Source organism: Heteronotia binoei, chromosome 17 (assembly GCF_032191835.1).
Source record: "Heteronotia binoei isolate CCM8104 ecotype False Entrance Well chromosome 17, APGP_CSIRO_Hbin_v1, whole genome shotgun sequence".
Lineage (NCBI taxonomy): Eukaryota > Metazoa > Chordata > Lepidosauria > Squamata > Gekkonidae > Heteronotia > Heteronotia binoei.
The window spans coordinates 370,712-395,293 of NC_083239.1; the positions used below are offsets into that span (position 1 = coordinate 370,712).

A 24,582-nucleotide genomic window follows, 5' to 3' on the forward strand; every position below is an offset into this window, starting at 1 on the left:
AAAGCATGTTGATGCCTGCAGCTAAACTACAAGCCATGTGGTTAAAAACTAGATTACTAGGAATCATACGAATGTGTAATGTCTATAATTAGAATGAAGAAAGCAAGAGCAATTGTACCAGGATTGGCAAGGTAGTATGCCTACCAGTGTGTCTCTTGGAAATTTGCCTAGCATGTTACATTAGAAACTGACAAGGGATCATGGCCTGAGGGGGGTGTGTGTGGAAATCTAGCCTGATGAAGGGTTCTGAAGAATCTCAGAGCTTACATACTGCTTTGTGTAATGTATGTTGGTTTTAAACATAATACATGGCCTCAGTCTCTGTTTTGGAACTGAAAAAGCTGTGTGTGAAGTTCAGTTGACTTCCAGCAAATGGCTGCCCAGATAGGTAAGTTAAATTCAAAAGATAAAAAGAAAGTTGTCCTACCCAATTTAGTGAGATAAGTGTTTTTGTGGGCCAGGGCAGATATGATTTGTGTCACCTGTAGTCCTGACCCTTGTCTGAACTGCGCACTACATGTGGTTGTAATGTTGGTGCCATTTGAGACTTGATAAACATTAATGTTGATCTACAGTTTCTCTTTTTGATTTGGAAAACCTTTAAAAGCAAAGGGGTGCCAGATCTCTGTTTGGAAGTACCGGTAATGTGCACAGCCACTGAACCTTTGTTTTGGCTGGCTTTGAGACTGTGTTTTTGCTTCACTGCTCTGACCCAATTCACCAAGTGCATAGGTTTATTCTTCTCAGTTCTGTGAACTAAAAGAGATTTTTAACACGCTGAAATGTGTGTCGCTGCCCAGGATTTATTTATTTATTTATTTTATTACTTCTATCCCGCCCTTCCCAACAAGTGGCTCAGGGTGGCTTACAACACAGGAATCTAACATAAATAGGATTTAAATATAAAAGCATTTAAATTTAAGCATTAAACCATTTAAAACATTGAACCATTTAAAACATTTAAAACGTTGGGGGCAGCAGACATCCAGTATAGCTACGCTCAGTTTCTTGTACCAGCTAGTCATAGGCCAGCCGGAAGAGGGTTGTCTTACAGGCCCTGCGGAACTGGGCGAGGTCCCGCAGGGCCCTCACCTCTTCCGGCAGCTGGTTCCACCAGGAGGGGGCCATAATAGAAAAGGTCCGGTCCCTTGTCGATTTTAAGCGGGCTTCCTTTGGCCTGGGGATAACTAGGAGATTTTGAGTTCCCGATCTCAGTACTCTCTGGGGAACATGCGGGGAGAGACGGTCCTTCAGGTAGGCAGGTCCTAGGCCATATAGGGCTTTAAAGGTAATAACCAGGATGGAATATATTCTGTTGTATCTGGATGGGAAACTGGCCAATAGGTGTGCAGCCCATGGTATCATGTAGATAATACAGATTACCCATCAACAGGTATAGCTTGGCATGGGCATGTCTTATGTACTTGGTAGATAAGACCACCTTATATGACCCTTAGCTTTTTGTTTTATTTCCATTGGGTGTGAGCAGGGGGTTTTTTGAGCAGGAATGCAGTTCTGGCGGGCTTGGTGTCAAGGGGTGTGGCCTAATATGCAGGTGAGTCTCTGCTGGGCTTTTTCTACAAAAAAGCCCTGTGTGAAACAATGGTGACATTAGGGAGGTGTGGCCTAATATGTAAATGAGTTCCTGCTGGGCTTTTTCTCCAAAAAAAGCCCTGGGTGTGAGTACAGTATTAATTGACAGTCCATAGAATACATTTTTTTTTAGAAAACCTGTTTAGCTCCAAATGAACCTTGCCTTTGGCAATGCACTTTTTGTTTTTATACAAATTACAGTACTTTTTTTAAAAAAATGACCACATGCTATAGGATCTTCTTCTTATGGAATTCAGAGAACCAATACATTTACAGTAAAAATATATGTAGGTGGGGAGTAATCTAATTATAGTATGGCCAGCAGTTTTTTATTCAAAAAAGTACTGTTTCAGTAGGCTGTTGCTATGGTCAGCATGTCTGGAAATCTGTGCCATTCTTCTGTCTCCTCTCAGCCTCGTGGGTAATTAGAAAAATAATTTGTTATTTAATGCATTAAGGGGTGTGTGTCTGTGTATGTGTGAGAGCATGAACATTCATTTTGGGAATTAGTTTGCACAATTTATGTATGTGTAGTTGGAACTTTGAACATTGTGGAATGCAAGGCTGTTTTAAGAATTGTGGCAGAATTAGAATTTAAAAAAAGAAAAGGTTTATTTGTTTTTACTGTGAAAGGCATTGCCTGATTCCCTACTTTTGAAATACCACTTGCCCTTCTGAGAGAGAGGTTGATTTACATTTTATAGTGCAGGGGTGGCCAACAGTATCTCTCCAGAAGTTTTTTTGCCTACAACTCCCATCAGCCCCAGCCATTGGCCATGCTGACTGGGGCTGATGGGAGTTGTAGGCAAAAAACGTCTGGAGAGCTACTGTTGGCCAGCCCTGTTATAGTGGGATGGAAAATAAACATGGAACACCTATTGTGCAGTATAGGGTTCTGCAGTAAATGCCAGCACCATTCATCAGCTCTTTCAGTTTAGTGCAGTGGTTTAGAGCACAGACTCTAATCTGGGAGATTCCCCACACCTCCACATGCAGCTGCTGGGTGACCATGGGCAAGCCACAGTTCTCTCAGAGCTGTTCTCTCAAGAGCAGTTCTCAGGAGAGCTCTCTCAGCCCCACCTGCCTCACAGAGTGTCTGTTGTGGGGAGAGTAAGGGAAGGCGATTGTAAGCCACTGAGACTCTGAGTAAAGGGCATGGTATACATCCAGTCTCTTCTTTTTTCCTTTTGGGAAAGGGAGGGGCTTGAGTAACAGAACTGAAAGAACTGCTTTGCTGTGCAGTCTGAAGGACCCATTAACGTTGGAAAACTGCTAGCATATAAAAACTGTCCCAACACCAGTTGAGCATCTCCTGGTATGGTTCAGAACACATTTTCCCTATGAGCCAATGAAGATATTTTATGCATCAATGGTTCATAAAGAGCTAATGTAATTAGAAATTGCAGTCTTTCAATAGAATCATGGAGTTGGAAGGGACCTCGAGCCCCTGTTCAGATGCACAGTCTAATCAGATGTCGCTGCTGTTTCCTTCCAGATTTAAAGTGGCTGATCAGACAGCAGCATCTGCCTCCCGGTATTAACTCGTGGTACCCCCCCCCCCCAATCCTTCTCGGAACGGGATTGTTTTGTTACCTGCTCCTTTGTGGTGTTTTTTTGAGTTTCACCTCGTAGTTTTCTCCGTCTGGATAGTTCTGCTGCGATATTAACCAACTTCCGGATGTCTGAAGGCTGTCCCAGAGCAAAAAGAGCCTCAGACTGCCTGTTTCTTAAAAAGAGAGAAAAATGTAATTCTGGCAGCTATAGATACAGTTTTTGGACGTATGGGAACATAAGGAGGAGGCATAATTTGTCACCATACTTCTGATATTTGGTTTAATTAATTATACTCCACCTTTCTTCCCAGTGGGGACCCAAAGTGGCTTACATCTGCCTCCTTACATCTGCAGGCATTCTTTCTTCCCTGGGAATTGTAGTTCAAAGGAGGTTGGTCTGGAACTGGAGGGGCCAAACTGTGGCTCTTTCACACACATTGTGTGGCTCTCGAAGCCCCTTTTGCTCCATCGACTGGCTTGGAGAAGGCAGTTCTTTTTTTTAATTACTTTGCCAAGCCAGTGAGCAACTTGAAGAATGCATTTAAAGTGCATTTGAGTGAGAACTTATCACTGATATGAATGCTGATTCAGTACTTTTAGGGCCTTTCCTACTCCCTGCTTCAGATGCCTCCCTGCTGGACTTTTTTAAACTCCAACTGTAAATTATTCACTTGAATATTAGTTGATAACCTTGTGTAAATAATACACGTACAATTAATTGTAAAGTTGAAAAACTGCTTTGGATAGGGAGGTATGTTACTGGTGTTCAACCAGTGCTGTACACAGCTTGCTTCTATAAGGAAGAAGACTGGGGAAAAACGTGTTGCAAGTGAAAAATTACCAACATTAAATGACTGTTACTCATGAGAAGTGCTGATTATACATTGCTTATTATTAATAATGTCTAGAAAAATCATTTAACACTCATACACTGAAGAAAGCATACACTGAAAATATAAACACATATATCAGTCTACAATAATTCTATGTCTAGTCCTTCTGCACAGGAAAAGCACTTAATACATGAATTCTTGTACAATACAAGATGACTTGTACAATTCACATCTGCAGCGGTCAAGCCTGCATTGCATTAATACACATATTTAGTAAATTTTACTACTGAGGGTCACTGAGAAGTTCTGGTGCTTCAATTCCAGGGCTTTTTTTTTTTTTTTTGAGCAGGAATGCACAGAAATGCAGTTTTGGCTGGCTTAGTGTCAGGGTGTGTGGCCTAATATGCAAATGAGTTCCTGCTGGACTATTTCTACAAAAAAGCCTTGTTCAATTCATTATGTTCTCTGGTGCAAAACCAGCAAACTGTAACAATACCCCGGGCTTTGCCTGAAGGATCTTCAGGTGATGGAAAATGACCCATCTCCATTTCCCTTTCCCCATTTGCAGCCTCCTGGAAGGGCTCCAAAAATCAGGGAGGAAGCTCTACAGCCCCTTCACATGTACAGGACTCCAAGAAAGCAAAATTCAGACTAATGTAGCCAGATATGGAGACAGTGGGGAGAAATGTATTCACTCTAGCTAGTCCAATGCATTTTATATTTTTTAGTTTTCTGCTGTGTGGTCCTTGTGCTTTTTCTTAATGTTTTATTTTAAAAACTGCATTGCAAAATCCCACTGTTCTCCTTATCTTTCCTAAACAAAATATTGCAAGAGTTTTAGGCTTGTTTGTACATTCTTTCCTGTTTCCACCCCCAGAGTCTCCTGGCTCCACCCCCAAATTTTATTGGGCCACGAAGGAGAAGTGTAAAAATAACCAGGCCATGGGGGGTGGGGGGTGGGCGGGAGTTTGGGAAACCCTGGCTTAGAACATTGTTTTCTCGTCTTCCATTTTTCCGTAACAACCCTGTAACGTATAGGTCAGGCTACAAGTTTGTGACAGATCTAAGACTGGCATACTTCCAGGATAGAAGTTGGGATTTGAACCCAAGTCTCTCAGGATCCTAGTTCGAACCTCTGTCCACAGCGCCAGCAGCAGGAATGGGCGTTTAAAGAGTATGAATATACACTGGTAAAAGAATGAACAAATACACACTCCTTGTACCCTAAATCCGACTAGACCAGAGTTATAACAGTGGCCTTCTATTTATGAATGATAAATGTTCAGCTGTTGTTCCGTGTACCCAATTAGCATTTACATTGTGCTTCAGAGTGTTCCAGGTCAACTTGTACTCCTTACAATAATTATTTAGACTAGGCCTGTATTGCTTTCTTCCGACTACAGGCAGGGTGGAGATGTGAGTGTCCTGCTGAGGGGCCACCTAGGGAGTTTGGAAGTGGAAGATTTGTGCTGGGGACAGGGATAGGCTGGCCCTTTAACTTGGGCTGTTGGCAGTCTGGAGCAATGAAAAAACAGGGACCAGGAGGAAGATTAAGCAACCAGAAAACACCAGATATCGCCCTTGTTCAATGAAAACAATGTACTTAATTACACAAGCACATGAAGAATATACAAAGCACTAGTAAAGCATATGGCAAAAGACACACACTGTTGCCAATAAATACAATGGTCAAAAATACATAAACCAAACCACGAAGTTCCAATACAATTCCAGGCTGTCAAAGAATATGTATAAAATATTCAAGGGTAGTATGAATATAATTTCTCCAAATGTGCATAAAGTAGGTTCTCAACGGAATTTTGATCATTATACTTCCTGTGTCGATAAATATCTTTATCAAGAGAGGCACATATAAACAACTTAAGCCTTTACACTGAGGTTCTCAAAACTATGCATCAAGTTCAAAATATTTTTAGATGCTTCTTGTCTGTGGAACCCTGCAGCCTCTGCAACATTCATGACACAGTGGTACATTCTTCCGCTGGGCTAGAAGCTCTCAACAGAGATTCTGCTGGAGACTCCGCATCTGCTTCCTCGAAGCATTGTGCCAGCCTTGAGTATATCCTCTCATCATAACTCTCTCTCTCTTGTTAATGGTGAAATGGATCCGGCTAGGTTGCGGTTGCTGTTTGGCTCTTCTTCTTCACCAAGCTCAGCATGCACAAATCATTGCCACCACTAACATAGACCTCTAGAATGTTTTTGTGCTTTCCCCCCTTCTGGTGGGATGTTCCAAGCAGCCTTTTACAGGATTGGTTTAGATGCAAGAATGTAAGATGTTTAAGCAAGGATGGTCTTAGTCAATAGGCAGCTGCCCTCGATGCCATGTTTGGGAAGGGCCAGTAGCCCTGCCACCTCAGAGGAGAGTGGAAAAGAAGAACAAGTTATTTCCACCAATTGCACCTGCCCTATTGTTATGTATTGGAACTGGAGTTTGGCTTTAGGCCCATCAGGGATCGTTAGGCCAGCTATTAACCTATAGTTGTGTGTAATGGGATTCCGGAAGGAGGCCTATCAGGGATCGTTAGGCTAGCTATTAACCTATAAAGGTAAAGGTGGTCCCCTGTGCAAGCACCAGTCATTTTCGACTCTGGGGTGACGTTGCTTTCACAACATTTTTCACGGCAGACTTTTTACGGGGTGGTTTGCCATTGCCTTCCCCAGTCATCTGCACTTCCCCCCCAGCAAGCTGGATACTCATTTTGCCGACCTTGAAAGGATGGAAGGCTGAGTCAACCTGGAGCCGGCTACCTGAACCAGCTTCCACTGGGATAGAACTCAGGTCGTGAGCAGGGGGCTCTGACTGCAGTACTGCAGCTTTACCACTCTGTGCCACAGGGCTATATAACCTATAGTTGTGTGTAATGGGATGATGGTAATGGGTTTTTGGATGGGGAGGTTTACATGCATATAAGCAGGGCCATTGGTCCTGCCAGACAGTTCTGTTCCTATTTCACTATGCTGAATCACTGAATAAAGAGCTGAACTCACTATCTCTTGGGCATCCTAATGCTTTGAACCCAGTACATCTCACCTATCTTGGGCTCAGCCACCTGGCTCCCAGCAGCTGTAGTGACTCCTGCTCACCTCACCTGGCTCAGGGGCCACTCTCTATTTGGCCCTCCTGGGAGGGACAGTAGTTCTGGGGCCCGATGCTGGACTTTTGCCCAGCATCTCAGGATCATGACTGCTCCTGTGTTTAAGCAGTCCTGTAATCAGCTGGTCTTCAGATTTAAAACTGAAGCAGGAAAAGCCCACACAAAAGCAGCTGCCCCAAGCAACTACAACACTCCCAGTAAAAAGCCCAGGGATCCCGTGAGCAGCTTTACCAGCCAACTCACATGGGGAGCCAAGTGCAATTGCTGTCTCTGCAGGAGGGTGCGATTGGACCATCCAAACGTGTAACCTGCTTTATTGATTCTATGCTAGTTTCGGGTTCACAATCCGTGGCCACAAGCCTTACTAGAGAATTCCTCTTCACAATAAGACAGCAGGACTGTAATAAAAATGGACTGTAAATATTGATGCTGTCGCCAGTCAGTATGCTGTCTGTAATGTGATTGCAAGAGTTTGTTGAGAGCCAGATTTGTCTGCAAAGGGGAGCCTGCCTTTTACCCCTCCCGCCATTGTCATCTGCCAGAAGCCACAGATAGGCCCCTTGCTGCCCAAGCTTGCAAGGGGCCTCTAATCTGCAAGTAGGGTGTTTGTCCAACTGCAAAATGCTATGTCTTTCCTGCATGGCTTCTCTTTGGTCAGTTTGTGCAACTGCAGACATGCAAGAATATGGGAATTGGAAGAAACCCCATAGTACACTGACCCCCGTCCCCCTTTTCAGACTTCAGTTAACAGAGAAGGATGATGGGATTATTTATTTATTTGCTTTAAATTTATATCCTGCCCTCTCCGCGAATGGACTGTGGATGTAGACCCCACCCTTAAAATACACATACTTGGCGGTGGCAGGGGGATGTTTTGGCCACAGGATTTTGCAGGGGAGACCCTATGGCCTAGCACCAGTGGTGCGGGTGGTCTGTATGAACTGCAGATGGGCTACACGGCTCAGTGCGGGAAATGCAGACCACGGGTAGCCTCACCTGGGCGGATCTTTCCATGGGGATCGATGCTGGCCCAGGTGGAGAATGGCTGGGGGCCTGGCCGCTCAGTTACAACCCGAATTACGGCGGGTTTGTGCTGGGGGCAGGGGTGCTCGCCCTTAGGACAAGGCGGGGTCAAGGGGTGACCCCAGGGCTTGTTCTGTCAGGCATTATCCCTGCCGAGTTTACAGGTTAATTGATTTAATAAAGCGGCCCGGTTATAACCCAACACTTGTGTCTGTCTCTTCTTTCGACTGGGGGGGGCAAACCCTATAGTACACTGACCCCCGTCCCCCTTTTCAGACTTCAGTTAACAGAGAAGGATGATGGGATTATTTATTTATTTGCTTTAAATTTATATCCTGCCCTCTCCGCGAATGGACTGTGGATGTAGACCCCACCCTTAAAATACACATACTGATCTGAAAAACTGCATTAAACGTGTATTTGCCATAAACATTTGAAGGGCTGTCAGTTTGCAGGCAGAAACTCTCTTCTTGCTTCATATCATGATGGATACTTTTAATGTTTGACTTGATCAAATGGAAACCCTATTCATTTTTGCAATCCTGTCTGTGTGTATTTTGCTAAAGTTAATGACGAAAAATTGTTTATGTATTTCAGATAACTTAAGTGAGAATTGGGAGTTCAGAGGTCTTTCCTTCTTTCCAAGAAACATTATGGCTGAACCAGACTACATAGACGAAGACAATCCAGAGTTAATTAGACCTCAGAAACTAATTAATCCTGTCAAATCATCTCGGAATCATCAAGACCTTCACAGGGAGCTCCGCATGAATCAGAAAAGGTAAGAAATCAAGACAGTAAACAATTTAATAGATGGCAAAGAAAAATTTCAGAGTTTGTGTGGGTGGGGAAAAAAACAAGAATTAAAATGAAAATTTTAACAAATGCAAAAGAGAGAAGGCGGATTTCAATTATCAGACTTAAAATTATATCATGAAGCAGTTTGCTTCGTATAGATAAAAGAATGGATAATGTTGTTAAACAAAAAACTCTTAGCGTTGGAAGATCATGGAAATAAATTTGGCTGGCACGCGTATATGTATTATGGGGAAAAAAAGATAGATGGCTTTTTCTCTCACCATTATATAAGAAGCAGCTTGCTAAATACATGGATGAAATATAAGAAATATGGAGATGAAAGAAAATCGTTATGGATAGTGCCAGCCGAAGTGATAAAAATAACAGCTGAGACGGGTGAAGAAAAGTGGTTGTCATATAATCAACTATTAAAAATACAAAGTGGCAAAATAGAATTGAAAACTGCTGAAGAGCTGAATGATAAATATGATTGGTTTCAAATGCAACAAATAAAGAGCTTGGTGGAGAATGACATTAAAACTGAAGGAATAAGAAAAGAGCAAACAGAAATGGAAAAAGTTCTGCTTGGAGATAACAAAAAATTAATTTCAAAATTATATAAATTACTTTTAAAATGGTCTATGGAAGATGAAGTAGTGAAATCTCAAATGATTAAGTGGGCAATTAATGTAAAGAAATACAGATGGAAACTTGGGAATATTTGTAGAAGAACTCTGTGAAGCTTTCGACGTGTCATAGTATTAAAGAGAACTGTTTTAAAATGATGTATAGATGGTATATGACTCCTAAAAAATTGGCAAAGATGAATAATAAGATGCCAGACAGATGTTGGAAATGTAAAAAACTTGAAGGTTCTTTCTACCATATGTGGTGGACTTGTGAAAGAGCAAAAAAGTATTGGCATATGATTCAACAAGAAATTTCTAGGATCTTGGGATATGAATTTAAGAAAGTTGCAGAGACTTTTCTGTTGGGATTACAAATGGAAAAATTTCCAAAAGAAGATAGAACTATAATTTGGTACTTGCTTTCAGCGGCTTGGACATTATATGCGCAGTTGTGGAAGCAAGAAAAAATAGCAGAGAAATGGGATTGGATTGTAAAAGTTATGACATGGAGTGAAATGGACAAATTAACAAGAATTTTAAGAGACTATGATTTAGAAGTTTTTAAGATGGAGTGGAAAAAGTTCAGAAGATATGTAGTAGAAGACGAGTGGAAAATAAAAGGACATTGGACAATTTTTGATAATGATTAAGTTTTAGAAAAAAGAAGAATATTAATTTTTGTTTTTATTAGTTAAGGGTACCTTTAAACATTAGTACTTTAAGTAAATAACACTGGCGGAGTCAAGTAACGGGGGGAGGAGTGGGTAGAAAGTAACATATGGGATAGATAAAAGAAGTTATTAATGATGCAAGAAATATAATTTGTTACCATATGTTACCAAATAAAAATTTTTTAACATAAAAAGAAAAGGTAGGAAATCAAGGGTAAAATTCTGCAGTTCAGAAACAAATTTAGTTTTCAGCCATGCAGGAACAAGAAATTTTTCTTTGATTTCTGCTCACACACAAAGCAGAGTGGAACTGCTTTAATATGAATTCTCTGCTGTATTAACATTGCACACAGTAGACTGTGGGTCTTTTCAGATTATGTTCCCTTGTTGTTTTTGCAGACTATCTTTTAATGTCTCCTGGTTCTGATCCCTGGTTGGGTGTGTGTATATGAAATACAGTTTGTTCAGATGAGTTACATGGATTGTATTTTCAACCAAATCAGTAAAGATGGGGATACAGATGAAGGAAATAATTCTATATTTTATATTCTTATCGGCAGTTACAGATTTTTGTGGACCCTAGCCAAAAACCTATCTCTGGGCCTCCATTTCTTTGGTGCACAGCCTCTTTCTCCTCTAATCACACCTCTTCCAGTTGACACCTACCCATTCACTATATCTTTTGTCCAGATTAGAGGCCTCTGCTCTTAGCTACTACACCATGCTGGCTCTCAAAAATGGTGCATCACAGTATCAAAATTTACATCCTGTGCTTGATGTGATTCAGTTGACAGGACTGCTAAAGCATTCAGTTGATCTTGGGAGATCTGTGCCCTGAGATAATTCTCAATTTCAGCTTGCTGAAGCTCCTTTCAACTGATACAATTGAAACAGGAATTGTCAGCAACAGCTGCAAAGCCGCACCTGTATTTTGGAATGTGAGGCTCAGTGAACAAGATATGATGTAGTGCAAAATCTACAAGGAATCATTCTACAAAGAAGGTTAAATGATAATCCATTTTTGTTTTAAAACCAGATATCCCCATCTATTTATACATGATGAGCAAACTCTTGTAAATGCACGAAGATTTCACCCCCTCCTGTCAAGCATGCGGTTTCAATGATGAAGTGCATGGCTGCCACTGACGGGGGGTTACCGAGAGCTGTTGGATGTGGAGCGGGGAGCCCTTTCCAGCGACTCTCCGGGCGTCCAGCATGTGCCACGGGGGAGTGGGTGCTCTCGCCCCTTCTTCAGGTTCTGGAAGTTTACTGCTCACTGGAATCTTTTCAGCCATCTGGTTACAAAGTTGCCAGGGCCGTTAAACTTCTGATAGGATCACTTTCAAAATGTCAAGCATGCAGTTTCAATGACGAGTCAAGTTTGATACAAAACTACGGGGTTTGCTCAAATAATGTTGCACCTCACTGAACTGTTGAAAATTAGGGGGAAAGGTCCTGACTCCAAGAAACCGGGGGCAAAGCTAAATTGGACGCCTAAGTGCCAGGAGGTGTTCACTAAGCTTAAGCGACTGTTCACTAGTGAGCCAGTCCTGAGTCACCCCAATGAACTAAAGCCCTTCATTGTGCAATGTGACGCTTCCGACGTCGGAGCCATCCTCATGCAGAAAGATGAGGAAGGGAAGCTAAAACCTTGCGCCTACGTTCCCAAGAGCAGAGAAACTGGTCGGTATGGGATAAAGAGGCTTTTGCCGTAACCTATGCTTTAAAGACCTGGAGGTCCTGGTTAGAAGGCGCCAAGCTGCCATTTGAAATTTGGACTGACCGCAAGGATTTGGAGGCGCTCACTGGCCGCCGTAAACTCACTGAGAAACAAATTTGGTGGGCGGGGTTTTTCTCTAAATTTGACTTCGTTTTGAAGCACATTTTGGGAACAAAAAACTTTTTGGCAGATGCCCTTTCGTGCCTTCCCCAGCACAATAGCCAAAAGGAGGAGGTGGTAGATTCCTTGATTTCCCCCTCTCAGGTAGCGGCCAAGGTGGGGGCGAGGGATGCGCTCTAACACATAAACTATCATAAATGTCTACATTCTCACAATGTTATCAGTATCTCGTCCTTACTTTCCCCCAGATGTTTCACACTCCCAGACAGGAATGTATGGGAAGGTGCTGATTACTCTTTCTCAAGTTAGTTTCGTTTCTCACTACTCTAATTCACAAGCAATAAAGCAAGAAGGGGGAGGGGGGGAAAGAATAACAGAGTCAACATACCGGGGCACTCCTTGATATTTCACAGACCAGTTTTATGAAGGACCCTAAAACAATTAATTCCCAGTGGAATTCTACCATGCTTGACACCTCCCATATTATTTGTCCCCCTTCCATTTTCCTAGGTTGCAGTGTGCCAAATGGGAATCCACCCCCAAACCAATGTATCATGATAAAAACGACTGTTCCTTCCTCTGAGCATGAAATGAGGCTGTGATCACAGAACTCACAGAAGACGGTGCATTTTCTTGGATAGATGGCCCCTTTGATTCATAACACCATCTTTATTGAACTCACCCCACACCTCTGCTCTGGTTTGGCTCCATGTAACTTGTTATAGGAGGACTTGATGATAGCTACAGGCACTCTGGCTGAAACACAATAGGGTTGCCAGCCTCCATGTGGGGCCTAGAGACATGGGAATTACAGCGACTACCTTACAATGGCTGATCTCCTCTCTACAAGGTTGGGGACAGAGGGTGACTCTGGGGGGGGGATCTCCTAGAGTCATCCACTGGAATGTGGGGTCCCACAGGGGGCGGTACTCTCCCCCATTTTGTTCAATATCTATATGTGTCCCCTCGCCAGGTTGCCCAGAGGCATGGCCTTGGGTGTCATCAGTATGCAGATGACACCCAGTTCTACCTGACGTGGGATGGCGTGCTGAATGATGTGCTAGTAGATCTTGATCTGGCATTGCAAGTGTGAGTGGTTGGCTCAGGCAAAGCTAGTTGAAATTGAACCTGGCAAAGATGGAGGCCCTGTTTCTGGGTTGTGGTGGTCCTGGGACAGGGGCCGCTCTCCTGACCTGAGATACCCTCAGGATGATGAAGATCAGTTCTCCTGGTTGCTTCCCTCCCCAAAGCTTGGCCTCTGAAGGCTATACACCCAAATCTCCAAGAATTTCCCAACTTGGAGCAGGCAACCATAAGGAAGCAGAAAAGGGGGAGGAGTCTGTGGGGGCTTTGGGGAAAGAGAAGGAGGATATGGTGGAGAGAGATCCTGACGAGCTTATGTCAAATCAATGACTCTGAGAACTCTTGCAGACATTGACTATGCTACTAAGATCAGACTTAAGGGGAGTTCTGTCCCAGATCCAATATGGCAGAGAGGCTTTTTCCCTTCCCTGAATATTTTGAGAGACAAACCCATGGCAAATAGACAATTCCCTCACTTTGTAAAAAAGTTATATGCCTTACCTAAGTTTGCTAACAAGCTTTTACAGATCCCCTTGCACCAGTTCAGTCATTTATTGTCTGAAGATAAGACACATTAGACAAAATGACTGAAATGAGCACAGCTTCTATTAACTCCAGAGCCTCCATAGTCTGGACCAGAAAAATGGTTCAGTTGATTCCTGAGAACAGCAGCTGCCTGCTAGAAGGAGCTTTAGATGCCTTAAAGCTAATGGCTTTACAGCAGAGACTACCCTAGATGTTCTAAACTTCTGTTCAAGAAACATGGCTTCAGCAGCAAGGAGGGTGTTATAGCACGTACCTGGCAGGCCAACCTCCAATCTAAATCTGTATTAGCCGCCTACCTCTTCCAGGGTGACAAACAACCCGAAGAGACTCTTAACAAAATTTTAATAAAGACTAGAGATAAGAAAAAGGCTATGCCCAAGACACATACTGACAAGAGACCCTTCAGTAGTCACTCCTTTTGCTTTCAACATATGCTACCCAAATACAGACGGGATAACAAAATAACAAATTGTGGTTCCTCTAGACCAGGGGTGTCAAATATGTGGCCCGCGGTTCCTATCTGGCTCCCGGAGGGCTCCTGTGAGGCCTGTGAGAAACTCATAGTCCTCTGCTTCCTTCTCTTGCTTTCTTCTGCATTGCTGCAGCTTGCTTTGCCAAGATTGCTCAATCACACAGGAACTACAGAGCAAAGCCTCTGTTTTCTCTATTGGCTGAGGCTCCTCCCTTGGGAAGGAAGGGGGAAGAGACAGCTTGGTTGCCAGGCTCTCTCAATCACATAGCAAAGCTACTGAGCAAAGCCTCTCTTTGCTGAGGTTCCTCCCCCTTTTCATCCCCTGGCGACAGAGAGAAAGAGAGAGAGCTTCCTTTGTCCAGTTCTCTCAACCGCAGGGAGAGTCAAAGAAAGCACCTTTAAGAGCGATGACGTTTTATTCAAGGTATGAGTTTTTTGCCTTGCTAGAGAGAGAGAGATGGCTCATTGTGCCAGGCTGTCCTGGGTGCAACTGGGTTTGCCTTCCCATTTTCACTGTAGTCGTGCCTTCATGATCCAGTCTTCTTCTCAGTAGGAAAGTAATCTGAACTATTTAGATGAGAAATAACAAGTGAGGTGGTGAGGTGAGGTGGATTAGGCTGAGAGTATGTGTCTAGACCAAGTTCACTCAGCACTTTTCCTTTGTAGACTGCTGTCTCTCTGTTCTTGCACTGCCTTGTAGGAGTTGTAATTATTTCTCTGGGGAAGACTATAGTAGACAAGCACATAGCTCTCAGTCTGTGATTTCACCAGCACTTGAAGCAATTTATCTACAAAAGCGCGCAACACCCAGCCATTTCATGTTTTCCTCTAGGTCTTAAGCTCAAAGCATTGACTATTTAGTTTGGTGTAGTGGTTAAGTGTGCGGACTCTTATCTGGGAGAACTGGATTTGATTCCCCACTCCTCCTCTTGTACCTGCTGGAATGGCCTTGGGTCAGCCATAGCTCTCTTATCTGGGAGAACTGGATTTGATTCCCCACTCCTCCTCTTGCACCTGCTGGAATGGCCTTGGGTCAGCTATAGCTCTGGCAGGGGTTGTCCTTGAAAGGGCAGCTGCTGTGAGAGTCCTCTCAGCCCCACCCACCTCACAGGGTGTCTGTTGTGAGGGAGGAAGATATTGTGAGCCGCTCTGAGACTCTGAGTGGAGGGCGGAATATAAATCCAATATCATCAATATCATCATCATTTCTGTAATGAATGTCAATAAAACAAAAGAAGGTTTGCAACTTACAGATACACACTGGAACAGCATAATCACGATTGCTACAACACAGACATTGTCTCCAGATTTTGATGCAGGAATTTAGAGCAAGAGGTGTCAGTTATTAGAGACTGTTAAATAAACAAAATATTGCAAGAGTGCTAATTTTAGCATGTTTTATTTTAAGTTTTTTTTTAAAAAAAATCTATAATTGTGATTGTCTGTGTCCTTTATAAAGTTTACATCTCCGCTACCTGGCATTACATTTTATGACACACATGGCCCATCCTAACAAGGTCTCATTTATGTCAGATCTGGCCATAAAAACAAATGAGTTTGACACCCCTGCTCTGGACACGCTTGCTCTAGACACCATCTTTTGGTGGCAGATTCAACAAACAGCTTGGAAATAGAAGCAAATGAGCAGAGTGTGATGGCAAGTCCCCAAAAGTATGATTGGCCACACATTCTGGTGGTGGTGGTGGTGTAGGTAATCTCAGTTACTTTCAAGATGCCTAGATAGCCTCCCAAGCAAATGCTTGTGCAACAGAGGTAGTCTCCCAGGTCTACAGCATAGAATTTGCTAAACCTCCACTGGAAAGATTTCTGAGGTCTCCCACTCACAGGAGCCGGACAAAGCAGATAATAATATTTGAGGTTATCCAACATCTCCTCAAAATCTGCATGATAAAATTTGTTCCACTGACGGAAGACAGGAGAGGTGTCTCTTCCATCTTTTTCACAGTTCCCAAGAAGAATGGAGACTGGAGGGCAATATTAGACCTGAAGTTCCTCAACCAGTACATCAAACTGTGACATTCAGGATGGAGACCCTCAGATCTATCTCAGAAGCTCTTCAACCAGAGGAATACCTCACCTCTATAGACCTGACAGAAGCATACCTGCATGTGGTAATCTTTCCACCACACAGAAGATTTCTGCAGTTTTGTGTAGAGAGCTTCCATTTTTAGTGTAGGGCCCTTCCATTTGGCCTATCCACAGCCCCCAAGGGTGTTTTCTAAGCTCCGGATCAAGCCAGTCATTCACCTACGGAGACCACTGATCTGGTCAAGTTCAAGAATCAAATCACATCAGGAAACAGAAACAACCATATGCTGTTTACAACATCTTGGTTTCTTTATCATCAAAAAGAAAAGTTCACTTCAACCAACTCAGAAGTTAGAACATCTGGGGCTGGCATTAGGCACCAGACACAACAGGTTTTTTCCTTACAGACGACAAAGCAAAGCAGACAAGGGAAATGTCTGTATCAGTCATCAAGAGCAAGTCCTCTTCACTGATGACACTGGCCAAATTACTGTGCCTGTTAATATTGGGAACTGACGTGATCCAATGGGGATGCCTTCATACCAGAACTCTACAGGTCTTTTTCAGACCATTTCTATTACAAATGATGAAATAAGAGGACCCTCCAATATGGGTTCCATTGGCGGTAAAATCTAGCTTAACAGCGTGGACAAAGACACACAAACTGTTGCCAGGGAAAAAACCAAGCATGCTGGAAGGTGGGGGGACAATGCTAGATGATTCTCAAGTTCAGAGCTGTCGGTCCAACTGTGAGAGATTCCTCCCATCTATCTATTGGAGCTCGGAGTGATCCACCTTGCTGTAATGCAGTTCAGTGTCCAGGTGAAGGGATAACAAGTGTTAGTAAGGACAGACAACACTTCTGCCAAGGCAAACATCAACAAACGGACAGGGTATGTGTGTGTCCAAAGCCTTACAATGCCAGGAAGCAATGAAGATCAGAGAAGAATTTAGCATTCATAGAAGTTCCAGTGGGGATTACAGCACATTCAGTCAGGAGTGCATTTACTAATACAGCCTTTGCCAACCAGTGAAAGAGGTATGGGGGGCAACTACAGAGTCATCCATTTCCACCTTTGTGTGACGTTATAAAATGAATACTTATGACTCAGCCAATGCTGCCTTTGGCAGAAGAGTTCTGCAGTGTGTGGTAGACACCTAGACTGCTGAGGACACTGCTTTAGGAGGTCCCACAAAGATGTCCTCTGTCTCAGAGGGAGAATGGGTTATTGGTCACTTACCCTGAAGGGTCCTTCTCCTCTGAGAAAAGGAGGACATCTTATCCCTCCTGAAGTCAACATCTGTCTAGGCTACTTCCTTTTCATGCTCCAAACTGTTCTGTTTATATGTCATCTTCTGGTTATCTGTTGTTGCTACTCTTCTGGGTTAAGTATCAAGCATAGAATTGTTAGAGAACATTTCTACTGTTTTTTGGAGTTACTGGAACTGAAAGGCGAGTGACTCCCACAACACTAACAGGAGTGGGAGGCGGGGAGTAGTTCCTGCCTCCCTGAAAGGACAATGGGGATCTCAAAGGAGAAGGACCCTTCACAGTAAGTGACCGATGCCCCCTGTTCTGTTCTCATTTTCTTTGAGCTTGTCTTGTAGCAAACTGTCCCTGGATATCATTCTGGCCTTTCCAATCATCTTTCTTACCATATCAAGAGGATATTGCAATTGTAAAGATGCCTGCTTTAGGTTCTTCAAGCGGGTTGAAGCAGATGAGACTATAGCATAGGGCTTGGCTATTTGGGGTGGTAGTTGGGGTGGTAGCTGGAGGCATAGAAATATGTTTGTCAATCTGTCAGTTTCCGGTATAATGTGGTGGTTGTGTGTCCTTTGTGTATCTGTACTGTGGTGTGCAGGAAGTTTGTTTCTTGTGTGTAGAAGAAGAAGATGATATTGGATTTATATCCCGCCCTCCACTCCGAAGAGTCTCAGAGCGGCTCACAATCTCCTTTACCTTCCTCCCCCACAACAGACACCCTGTGAGGTGGGTGGGGCTGGAGAGGGCTCTCACAGCAGCTGCCCTTTCAAGGACAACCTCTGCCAGGGCTATGGCTGACCCAAGGCCATTCCAGCAGGTGCAAGTGGAGGAGTGGGGAATCAAACCTGGTTCTTCCAGATAAGAGTCCGCACACTTAACCACTACACCAAACTGGCTCTCCCTAATTCATAGTTAGATTGAAGTGGGGTGGAAGTTGTTGAAAGCCTGGTGAAATCACTCAGGGGCTTTTTTGTCATGGGTCCAGACAATGGGCAGCCCCTACAACAAAGAATAAATAGATATAAGACTGGCATTAGAAACCACAACATTCAAAAACCAGTGGGGAAACAAAACATTCAGTTGCTGACCTAAGAATAGCAGTTCTCTTACAAAGGAATTTCAAAAGGAAATTAGAAACACAAGACTGCTGAATTACAACTCATAATAAAGCTCAAGACACTACATCCTTCTAGACTGAATCAGAATCTAGGTTTCCTGTCTTATCAATGCTGATTTTTCCTCACCTGCTATCCTTCTGCATAGCACATCTAATCCAATCGAGCTTGCTATCGTCATTTGGCCTCTGAAATCACTCTGGTCTCCAAAATATAAGAACAGACAGACTCACATTCTAGCTCTGTCTGAAGAAGTGAGCAGTGACTCATGACAGCTCATATCGGCCACAAATGTTGTTCGTCTTTAAGGTTTTACTGAGCCCTTGCTCTTTTCTGCTGCTGCAAAGAGACTAGCACAGCTGCCCTTCTTGATCTTTTGTTGTTGTTGCTTGTTTTCCCTCTTGCCAGGGGTCTGGCTCCTCAGAATAAACCAGAGCTGCAAAAAGTGATGGAAAGACGGAAACGAGACCAAGTTATCAAACAGCAGAAAGAAGAGGAGGCACGGAAGAAGAAATCTGATTTGGAAATAGAGCTACTTAAACGGCAGCAGAAATTGGAACAGGTAAGAGGGGAGGGAATGAAGCCAGTTGAATCTTACAGAGAACGTGATATGTACTACTGACAACAAAACAACATAGAAAGTTAGTTACAGAATAGTAATCTAGTGGTCATTTTCATAGTGCATGTGTGTAGAAAGCAACTGGTTATTTGGGGCTCTAAAAATGATAGGTCAAGTGCATGAAAGAGGGTCCTCATTACCTGGGCGCTGGAATTGTGATCCAAGTGGCCCCTAGTTCAAATCTCACTGTGACAGAAACTCATTTAGTAACTTTAAAACAAACCCACTTTGGCAATATTCAGATAATAATGTTGCCTACATTTCAAGGTTATTATGAGTTACCTCTTTGTTGAGCGCTCAGTTGGTTTCCTTTCAGCACTGGTCGTTGTGTCCTGTGACTTGTTTGATGCTATTTGACCTGACCACTATGGCTGTCTTTGGAAACCCTGGCTCATGTGCTGCTGCGTGCTGAGATTAGGTAGGCAGCATCCTGGGAGATAGCCGCCTTGTTCCTGGCCCCAAAACTCTGGAACTCTCTGTTGCCATCCTCTGTCATTAGGTGAAGACTTGTTTGTTTCATTTCCTTAGTTGGTCCCTCCTCCCTGCCCAATGCTTTTATGTTTTGCAAAAGGTGAGATGGCTGGACGGCGTTAGTGATGTAACAAACATGAATTTGAGCAGACTTCAGAGGATGGTGGAAGACAGGAGGGCCTGGTGTGACTTTGTCCACGGGGTCGCAAAGAGTCAGACTTGACTGTGTGACTCAACAACAACAACAACAACAACAACAAATATATTTTAGCTCTAGTTTTATGCTTTAATTATGTGATATTTTTGTTGGTTTTAATGGTTTTTAAAATGTGGTTTTTATTATGCATACTTTAATGTGTTAGCCACCTGGGTAGCCCTTAGGAGGGTAGACAGGCAGGGTATGAATTTCGTTCAATACTTTTCCCCCTGTCTCTTCCTCTTTTGAAAAAAATCTGCATTTTATTTGAAGCTTGAACTTGAAAAACAGAAGATGCAGGAAGAACAAGAGAATGCACCTGAGTTTGTCAAAGTGAAAGACAACTTGAGGAGGACCACACAAGAATCAGCAGAAGCACAAAACTCCTAGAAGAGAAGCTGCTGATAAGACTTAGAGGTCTTTCCTCTGGGGCTGCCTGGGAGAGGTTTCTTCAGCAAGGTCATCTCACCCAGTTGCTGTGGAGGAAGAGAATCTGCATCTGGGTATAAAATGTACTCAATATGAGGTCAGTTTCTGGAGCATGTGTGGACTGCAAGTTTAACTGATACCAATTCGCCAATAATAATACAGGAATCAGCAGATAAATAAGCAACGTTGTCAATGGAAAGAGCTCTCCAAAGTGGTGACCAGGAAAACAAATTGGACTTGTTGCTTTGCTTGTTTATTCCTGATCCAAGGCTACTGGGAATCTCAGGCTAGTGTATATAATGCCCCCCCCTTCTATTTTGTGAAATTCTGCTATGCAGAAAAAAATAAACATTCTGAAACCACTTCTCTTGCATTTGGCCCAGTTTGGAAATGGGCACCCCATAGTCTTTAATATTATTCTGAATTTCTTGAGACTTGTAGTTGGATGTGTCTTGCCCACTACTAGCACGTGGCCTGGCAGGGGCCACATCAGCATCACTGTGAGCAAATATGGACAGCGAGAGGTGGGGGGAAGTTCTTGGTCATGTAGCTGCTACAAGATCTCTTCAGTTAGCAGGGTGCAGAGCTGTGCATTTGAAGGCACACAAATGTATGACCCCTACCTCCACCTTGTGAAGCACCCATACTGCTGTGCATTTGTGCAGCAGCCCCTCCTCTGATTCTTTGGCTTGCATATTTCCACCAGGATGTGAAGAACTGCATAATTGGTTTTGTGTCCTTTTGAAGGGGATTCTTTGAAGACTGAGCTTCTTGGCAGCAGCTTCCCCTCCCCTCATTTGACACTGCGCGCTGCTTTTGAAACCAAGCATTTTCAAAAGCAGTTCATGCATAAATACTTACTGTTCAAAAAGGGAAAGGGGGGGGGGATCTCATTGGGTGTATTCTGATCTATAATATAGCCATTTTAACCATGTCCTTTTTTCTTAAAGTAAAGAACAAAACAGTAGGCATAAAAAATAACAGTGGACTATGTAAAACCTGTGTAAACCAGTACCTGTCCATGGTTGAGTAGAGATTGGGAATGATAAGAGATTGTTTTAGAAGAACCATCTGTCTGCCCCCTGGGTGTAAGAAGCTTGATTATGTTCTGGTTTCTCTGTTATTCCATTCAGTAAGACTATCTCTGCATTTCACATACAAAGCTGCAGCTTGTCAAGGGAAAAAATAGCTCTCTTTTAACACCAGTCTGCTGAAATGGGCTTTCTTAGGAACAAGCCTAAACTTTGGTCTGCCTGTGTTTTACCAGCTAAAACTCTTCCAGTCAGGTGTGGAAATCTTGAGTGACCTTCCAGTTCTACAGTTCTTTAGTATTCCTATGGCTCCAAGGAGTGCAAATCATGCAATGTGGATCTGGGCCTCCAAGTGCTTTTTACTGATGTCTCCTCCCCTACCCCCAGTGGTCAGGTGAAAGGTATTTGAGGTGTACATCTTCATCAGTAACTGGGAACAGAATTTGCTTTACAAAATGCTCACTTTACAAAATGCAGATTGTGTCCTAAGCAGGATCTGCGCAGTCTTAAGTTAGTTTTACTACATAAGGTCATATGTAAGAGATGGGAATAAATGTTTCATTTTTTGGTTTCTGGATACACAGATATGGTATATTTCTCAAAATGGATATAACATAGACTTTCAGTACAGATCACCTGACAGCTAGTAATTGCAGTTTAATTACATGAGCAACATTGGAGGAAGATCAGGTCCATTTTTCTTGTTTTGGAGCATTGAGTAATAATGCCTCCTACTTTGTGTAGCTACATTTGATTGCAGCATCTCTTTGGTGTTGGCACCAGCAATGAAAGAAGTTGATTTTTTGTCATTGCTGTAAGCAATGGTAATGGGAAAATTTTTTTTTTGAGGCCAGTCTTGTGATGTACCATTGACTATAGGCAGTCTTCCTTTTGACATGAAGCGTTTCAGGTTGTCCAAGCCCATTTGAGAATACAATCACATGGTATATCCAAGAAACAATTAACTAAATCTTGCTGGGATTAAATTTATTTATGATTTGAACCCTGACAAACAACTTTGTCATTGACGTGGATTTAGAAAGCAGCATGCACACCCAGGAGAGTGAAGGGTTGTTTTTTTTTCACAAAGCCAAAATGTGACTTCACAGTGCCGTCAACACTTATGACAGGTCACTCAACAATGCTGGCTTGTGCTGCTTTTACAAAGCAGAATCTGAAGTACTGTAGTTTCTTTCTTTCCCTTCCGCTCTCCTGGAGGTTAGAGAGTCTTCTAACGGCAAATGGCTCATTCTTTCCGTGTACAGAGCAACTGGATTTTGCCACTCACCTTCACCTTAGTCTTTCTTTCTGCAATACATAGAAATATTTAAGAAACACCAGAATAACTTGCCTTAATGCTTTATATCAACTGCTGTAGTTTCCTTATGCTTCTCTTGCATAATTACCCCTTACATAACTAGGCACACTTCTGGATTCCAAGCCTGCGGCAAACTCTGGCTCAGTGAATGTCTTAGGGTGCTCAAAATTTGAGAATGGAGGCCTCATCCTAGCTGTCAGTTTCAAATTAATAGTTTCTGGCCCAAAGTGCTCTGAAGGGAGCCCATAAATGTCATATGCCCTGAGTGACACCTTTAGCTGAATGCACTATATGACTGGACAGGGTCAGGACAGATGTTTTCTATGACACCCTAAAAATTGTTTGTAGATACAGCAGGAACTCATTTGCATATTAGGCCTCACCCCCTTTAACCAAGCTAGCAGGAACTCTGTTCCTGTGTGTTCCTGCTCAAAAAAAGCCTTGGATACAATACATCGTAGTGTCTTGGAGTGGGGCAGCGGGTTAGTGGGAGTCACATTGCTAACTACTTGTACAACGTAGTCATATCTCTGGCCCATCTAAAAGTCTGCTAGACTTCTTTGTGTAGGAATCCAGAATTTTGTGTTGTGTTGATGTGTGCCTGACAATTTCCTGATATTTTTGATACCTGCTATAGGACTGTTAAACACCTTGTTTTCAATGGCAAAGGACAAGTCTCACAGCTAAGATGATTACTGATAAATTCATAATGTTACCCTTCCTAATCTGCTGAGTAGTTTTGTTTAAGCTATCCTCATAGTTGACTTTATTTTACCATTTGCCTCTTCACTGATCAAAACTTTTAAAACCACTTGGCCTTGGCAATTTAAGGTAACAATTAATATTTCCTCTCACTCCTTCTTATCCATCTTCTGTTGATAAATCCATCAGTTTGAATGTGTATAAATATTAAAAAGGGAGCCTTAATGTGGTTTGTTTTTGTAATTTGATATTTTTTGTATTTGCTCTGGCCCAGTTTGTTTTTAACTGAAAAGTGTTATGAAAATGACGGTGAAATTCTTAGAACCAAAGTTAACACTTAATAAAAAAGTCTACATGCTTGGAATACACAATTGTGTGAATATATCTCAGCTACATTTAGCATTTTCTTTGATCATTTTAAATTGAATTCTCTCTCCTTGCAGGAAACAATTCCAGGGCTGTGCTGATAGGTTCTTTCATATTGTCTCCCTGGTTCTGCACATAGAAGGTGTTGCTGATGGTTGCATTAACTTCGTAGATGCATTTTAATCTCACTGCTTACTCTGCAAAATTTTTACTTTGACTCTCTACACAGCAATAGATTGAACATATGAAGCTGCCTTATACTGAATCAGACCTTTGGTCCAGCAAAGTCAGTATTGTCTTCTCAGACTGGCAGCGGCTCTCCAGGGTCTCCAGCTGAGGTTTTTCACACCTACTTGCCGGGACCCTTTTTAGTTGGAGATGCCGGGGATTGAATCTGGGACCTTCTGCTTACCAAGCAGATGCTCTACCACTGAGCCACCGTCCCTCCCCTCTACATACACCGTCCCTCCCCTCCACCGTCCCTCCTCTCTACATACAATATTATGTGAGTTGAAATTGATCCATGTAGAGAGGGAGGGAGCAGGAGCATGTTGACCCCACCTACCTGTAATTTCTGGCTCCTGAAAATGCAGTGTTCAAAATCATGAGAAAGGATCTTATGTGCATTTAGACTCTCTGCTCACAAGCTAATCACTCATCAATGATCAGCATCAATGTACTCCTGTGTAATCTCCTCTCTACTACACTGATTTAGTGCACATTATGCCATGTCTTTCTTCAAAAGAAAAAAAAAAGAACAGACATCATTGTCTTGATACAAAAATCATGTAATGCTCTTTAACAAGACCAGAAAAAAAATCACCAATCAAAAGGAATGTGCATGCCTGGAGGCAGGGGG

General features: G+C 42.8%; 1 protein-coding gene across 1 annotated transcript; it reads left to right on the plus strand.

Moving 5' to 3' along the window:
- Positions 1 to 8,692: 8,692 nt before the first annotated feature.
- On the plus strand, positions 8,693 to 20,669 carry FAM107B (family with sequence similarity 107 member B). Its single transcript, XM_060258413.1, has 3 exons — positions 8,693 to 8,902; positions 19,000 to 19,153; positions 20,151 to 20,669. The coding sequence occupies exons 1-3, from the start codon at positions 8,775 to 8,777 to the stop codon at positions 20,265 to 20,267; spliced, it is 399 nt and encodes a 132-aa protein (XP_060114396.1). The 5' UTR covers positions 8,693 to 8,774; the 3' UTR covers positions 20,268 to 20,669.
- The last annotated feature ends 3,913 nt before the right edge of the window (positions 20,670 to 24,582 follow it).

What these genes read in the sequence shown, in the direction of transcription:
- FAM107B (XM_060258413.1), top strand. Translation starts at nt 8,775, where the DNA reads ATGGCTGAACCAGACTACATAGACGAAGACAATCCAGAGTTAATTAGA. An exon ending in CTCCGCATGAATCAGAAAAG is followed by an intron (nt 8,903 to 18,999) that starts GTAAGAAATCAA and finishes CCCTCTTGCCAG; the next exon opens with GGGTCTGGCTCCTCAGAATA. An exon ending in GGCAGCAGAAATTGGAACAG is followed by an intron (nt 19,154 to 20,150) that starts GTAAGAGGGGAG and finishes TTTTATTTGAAG; the next exon opens with CTTGAACTTGAAAAACAGAA.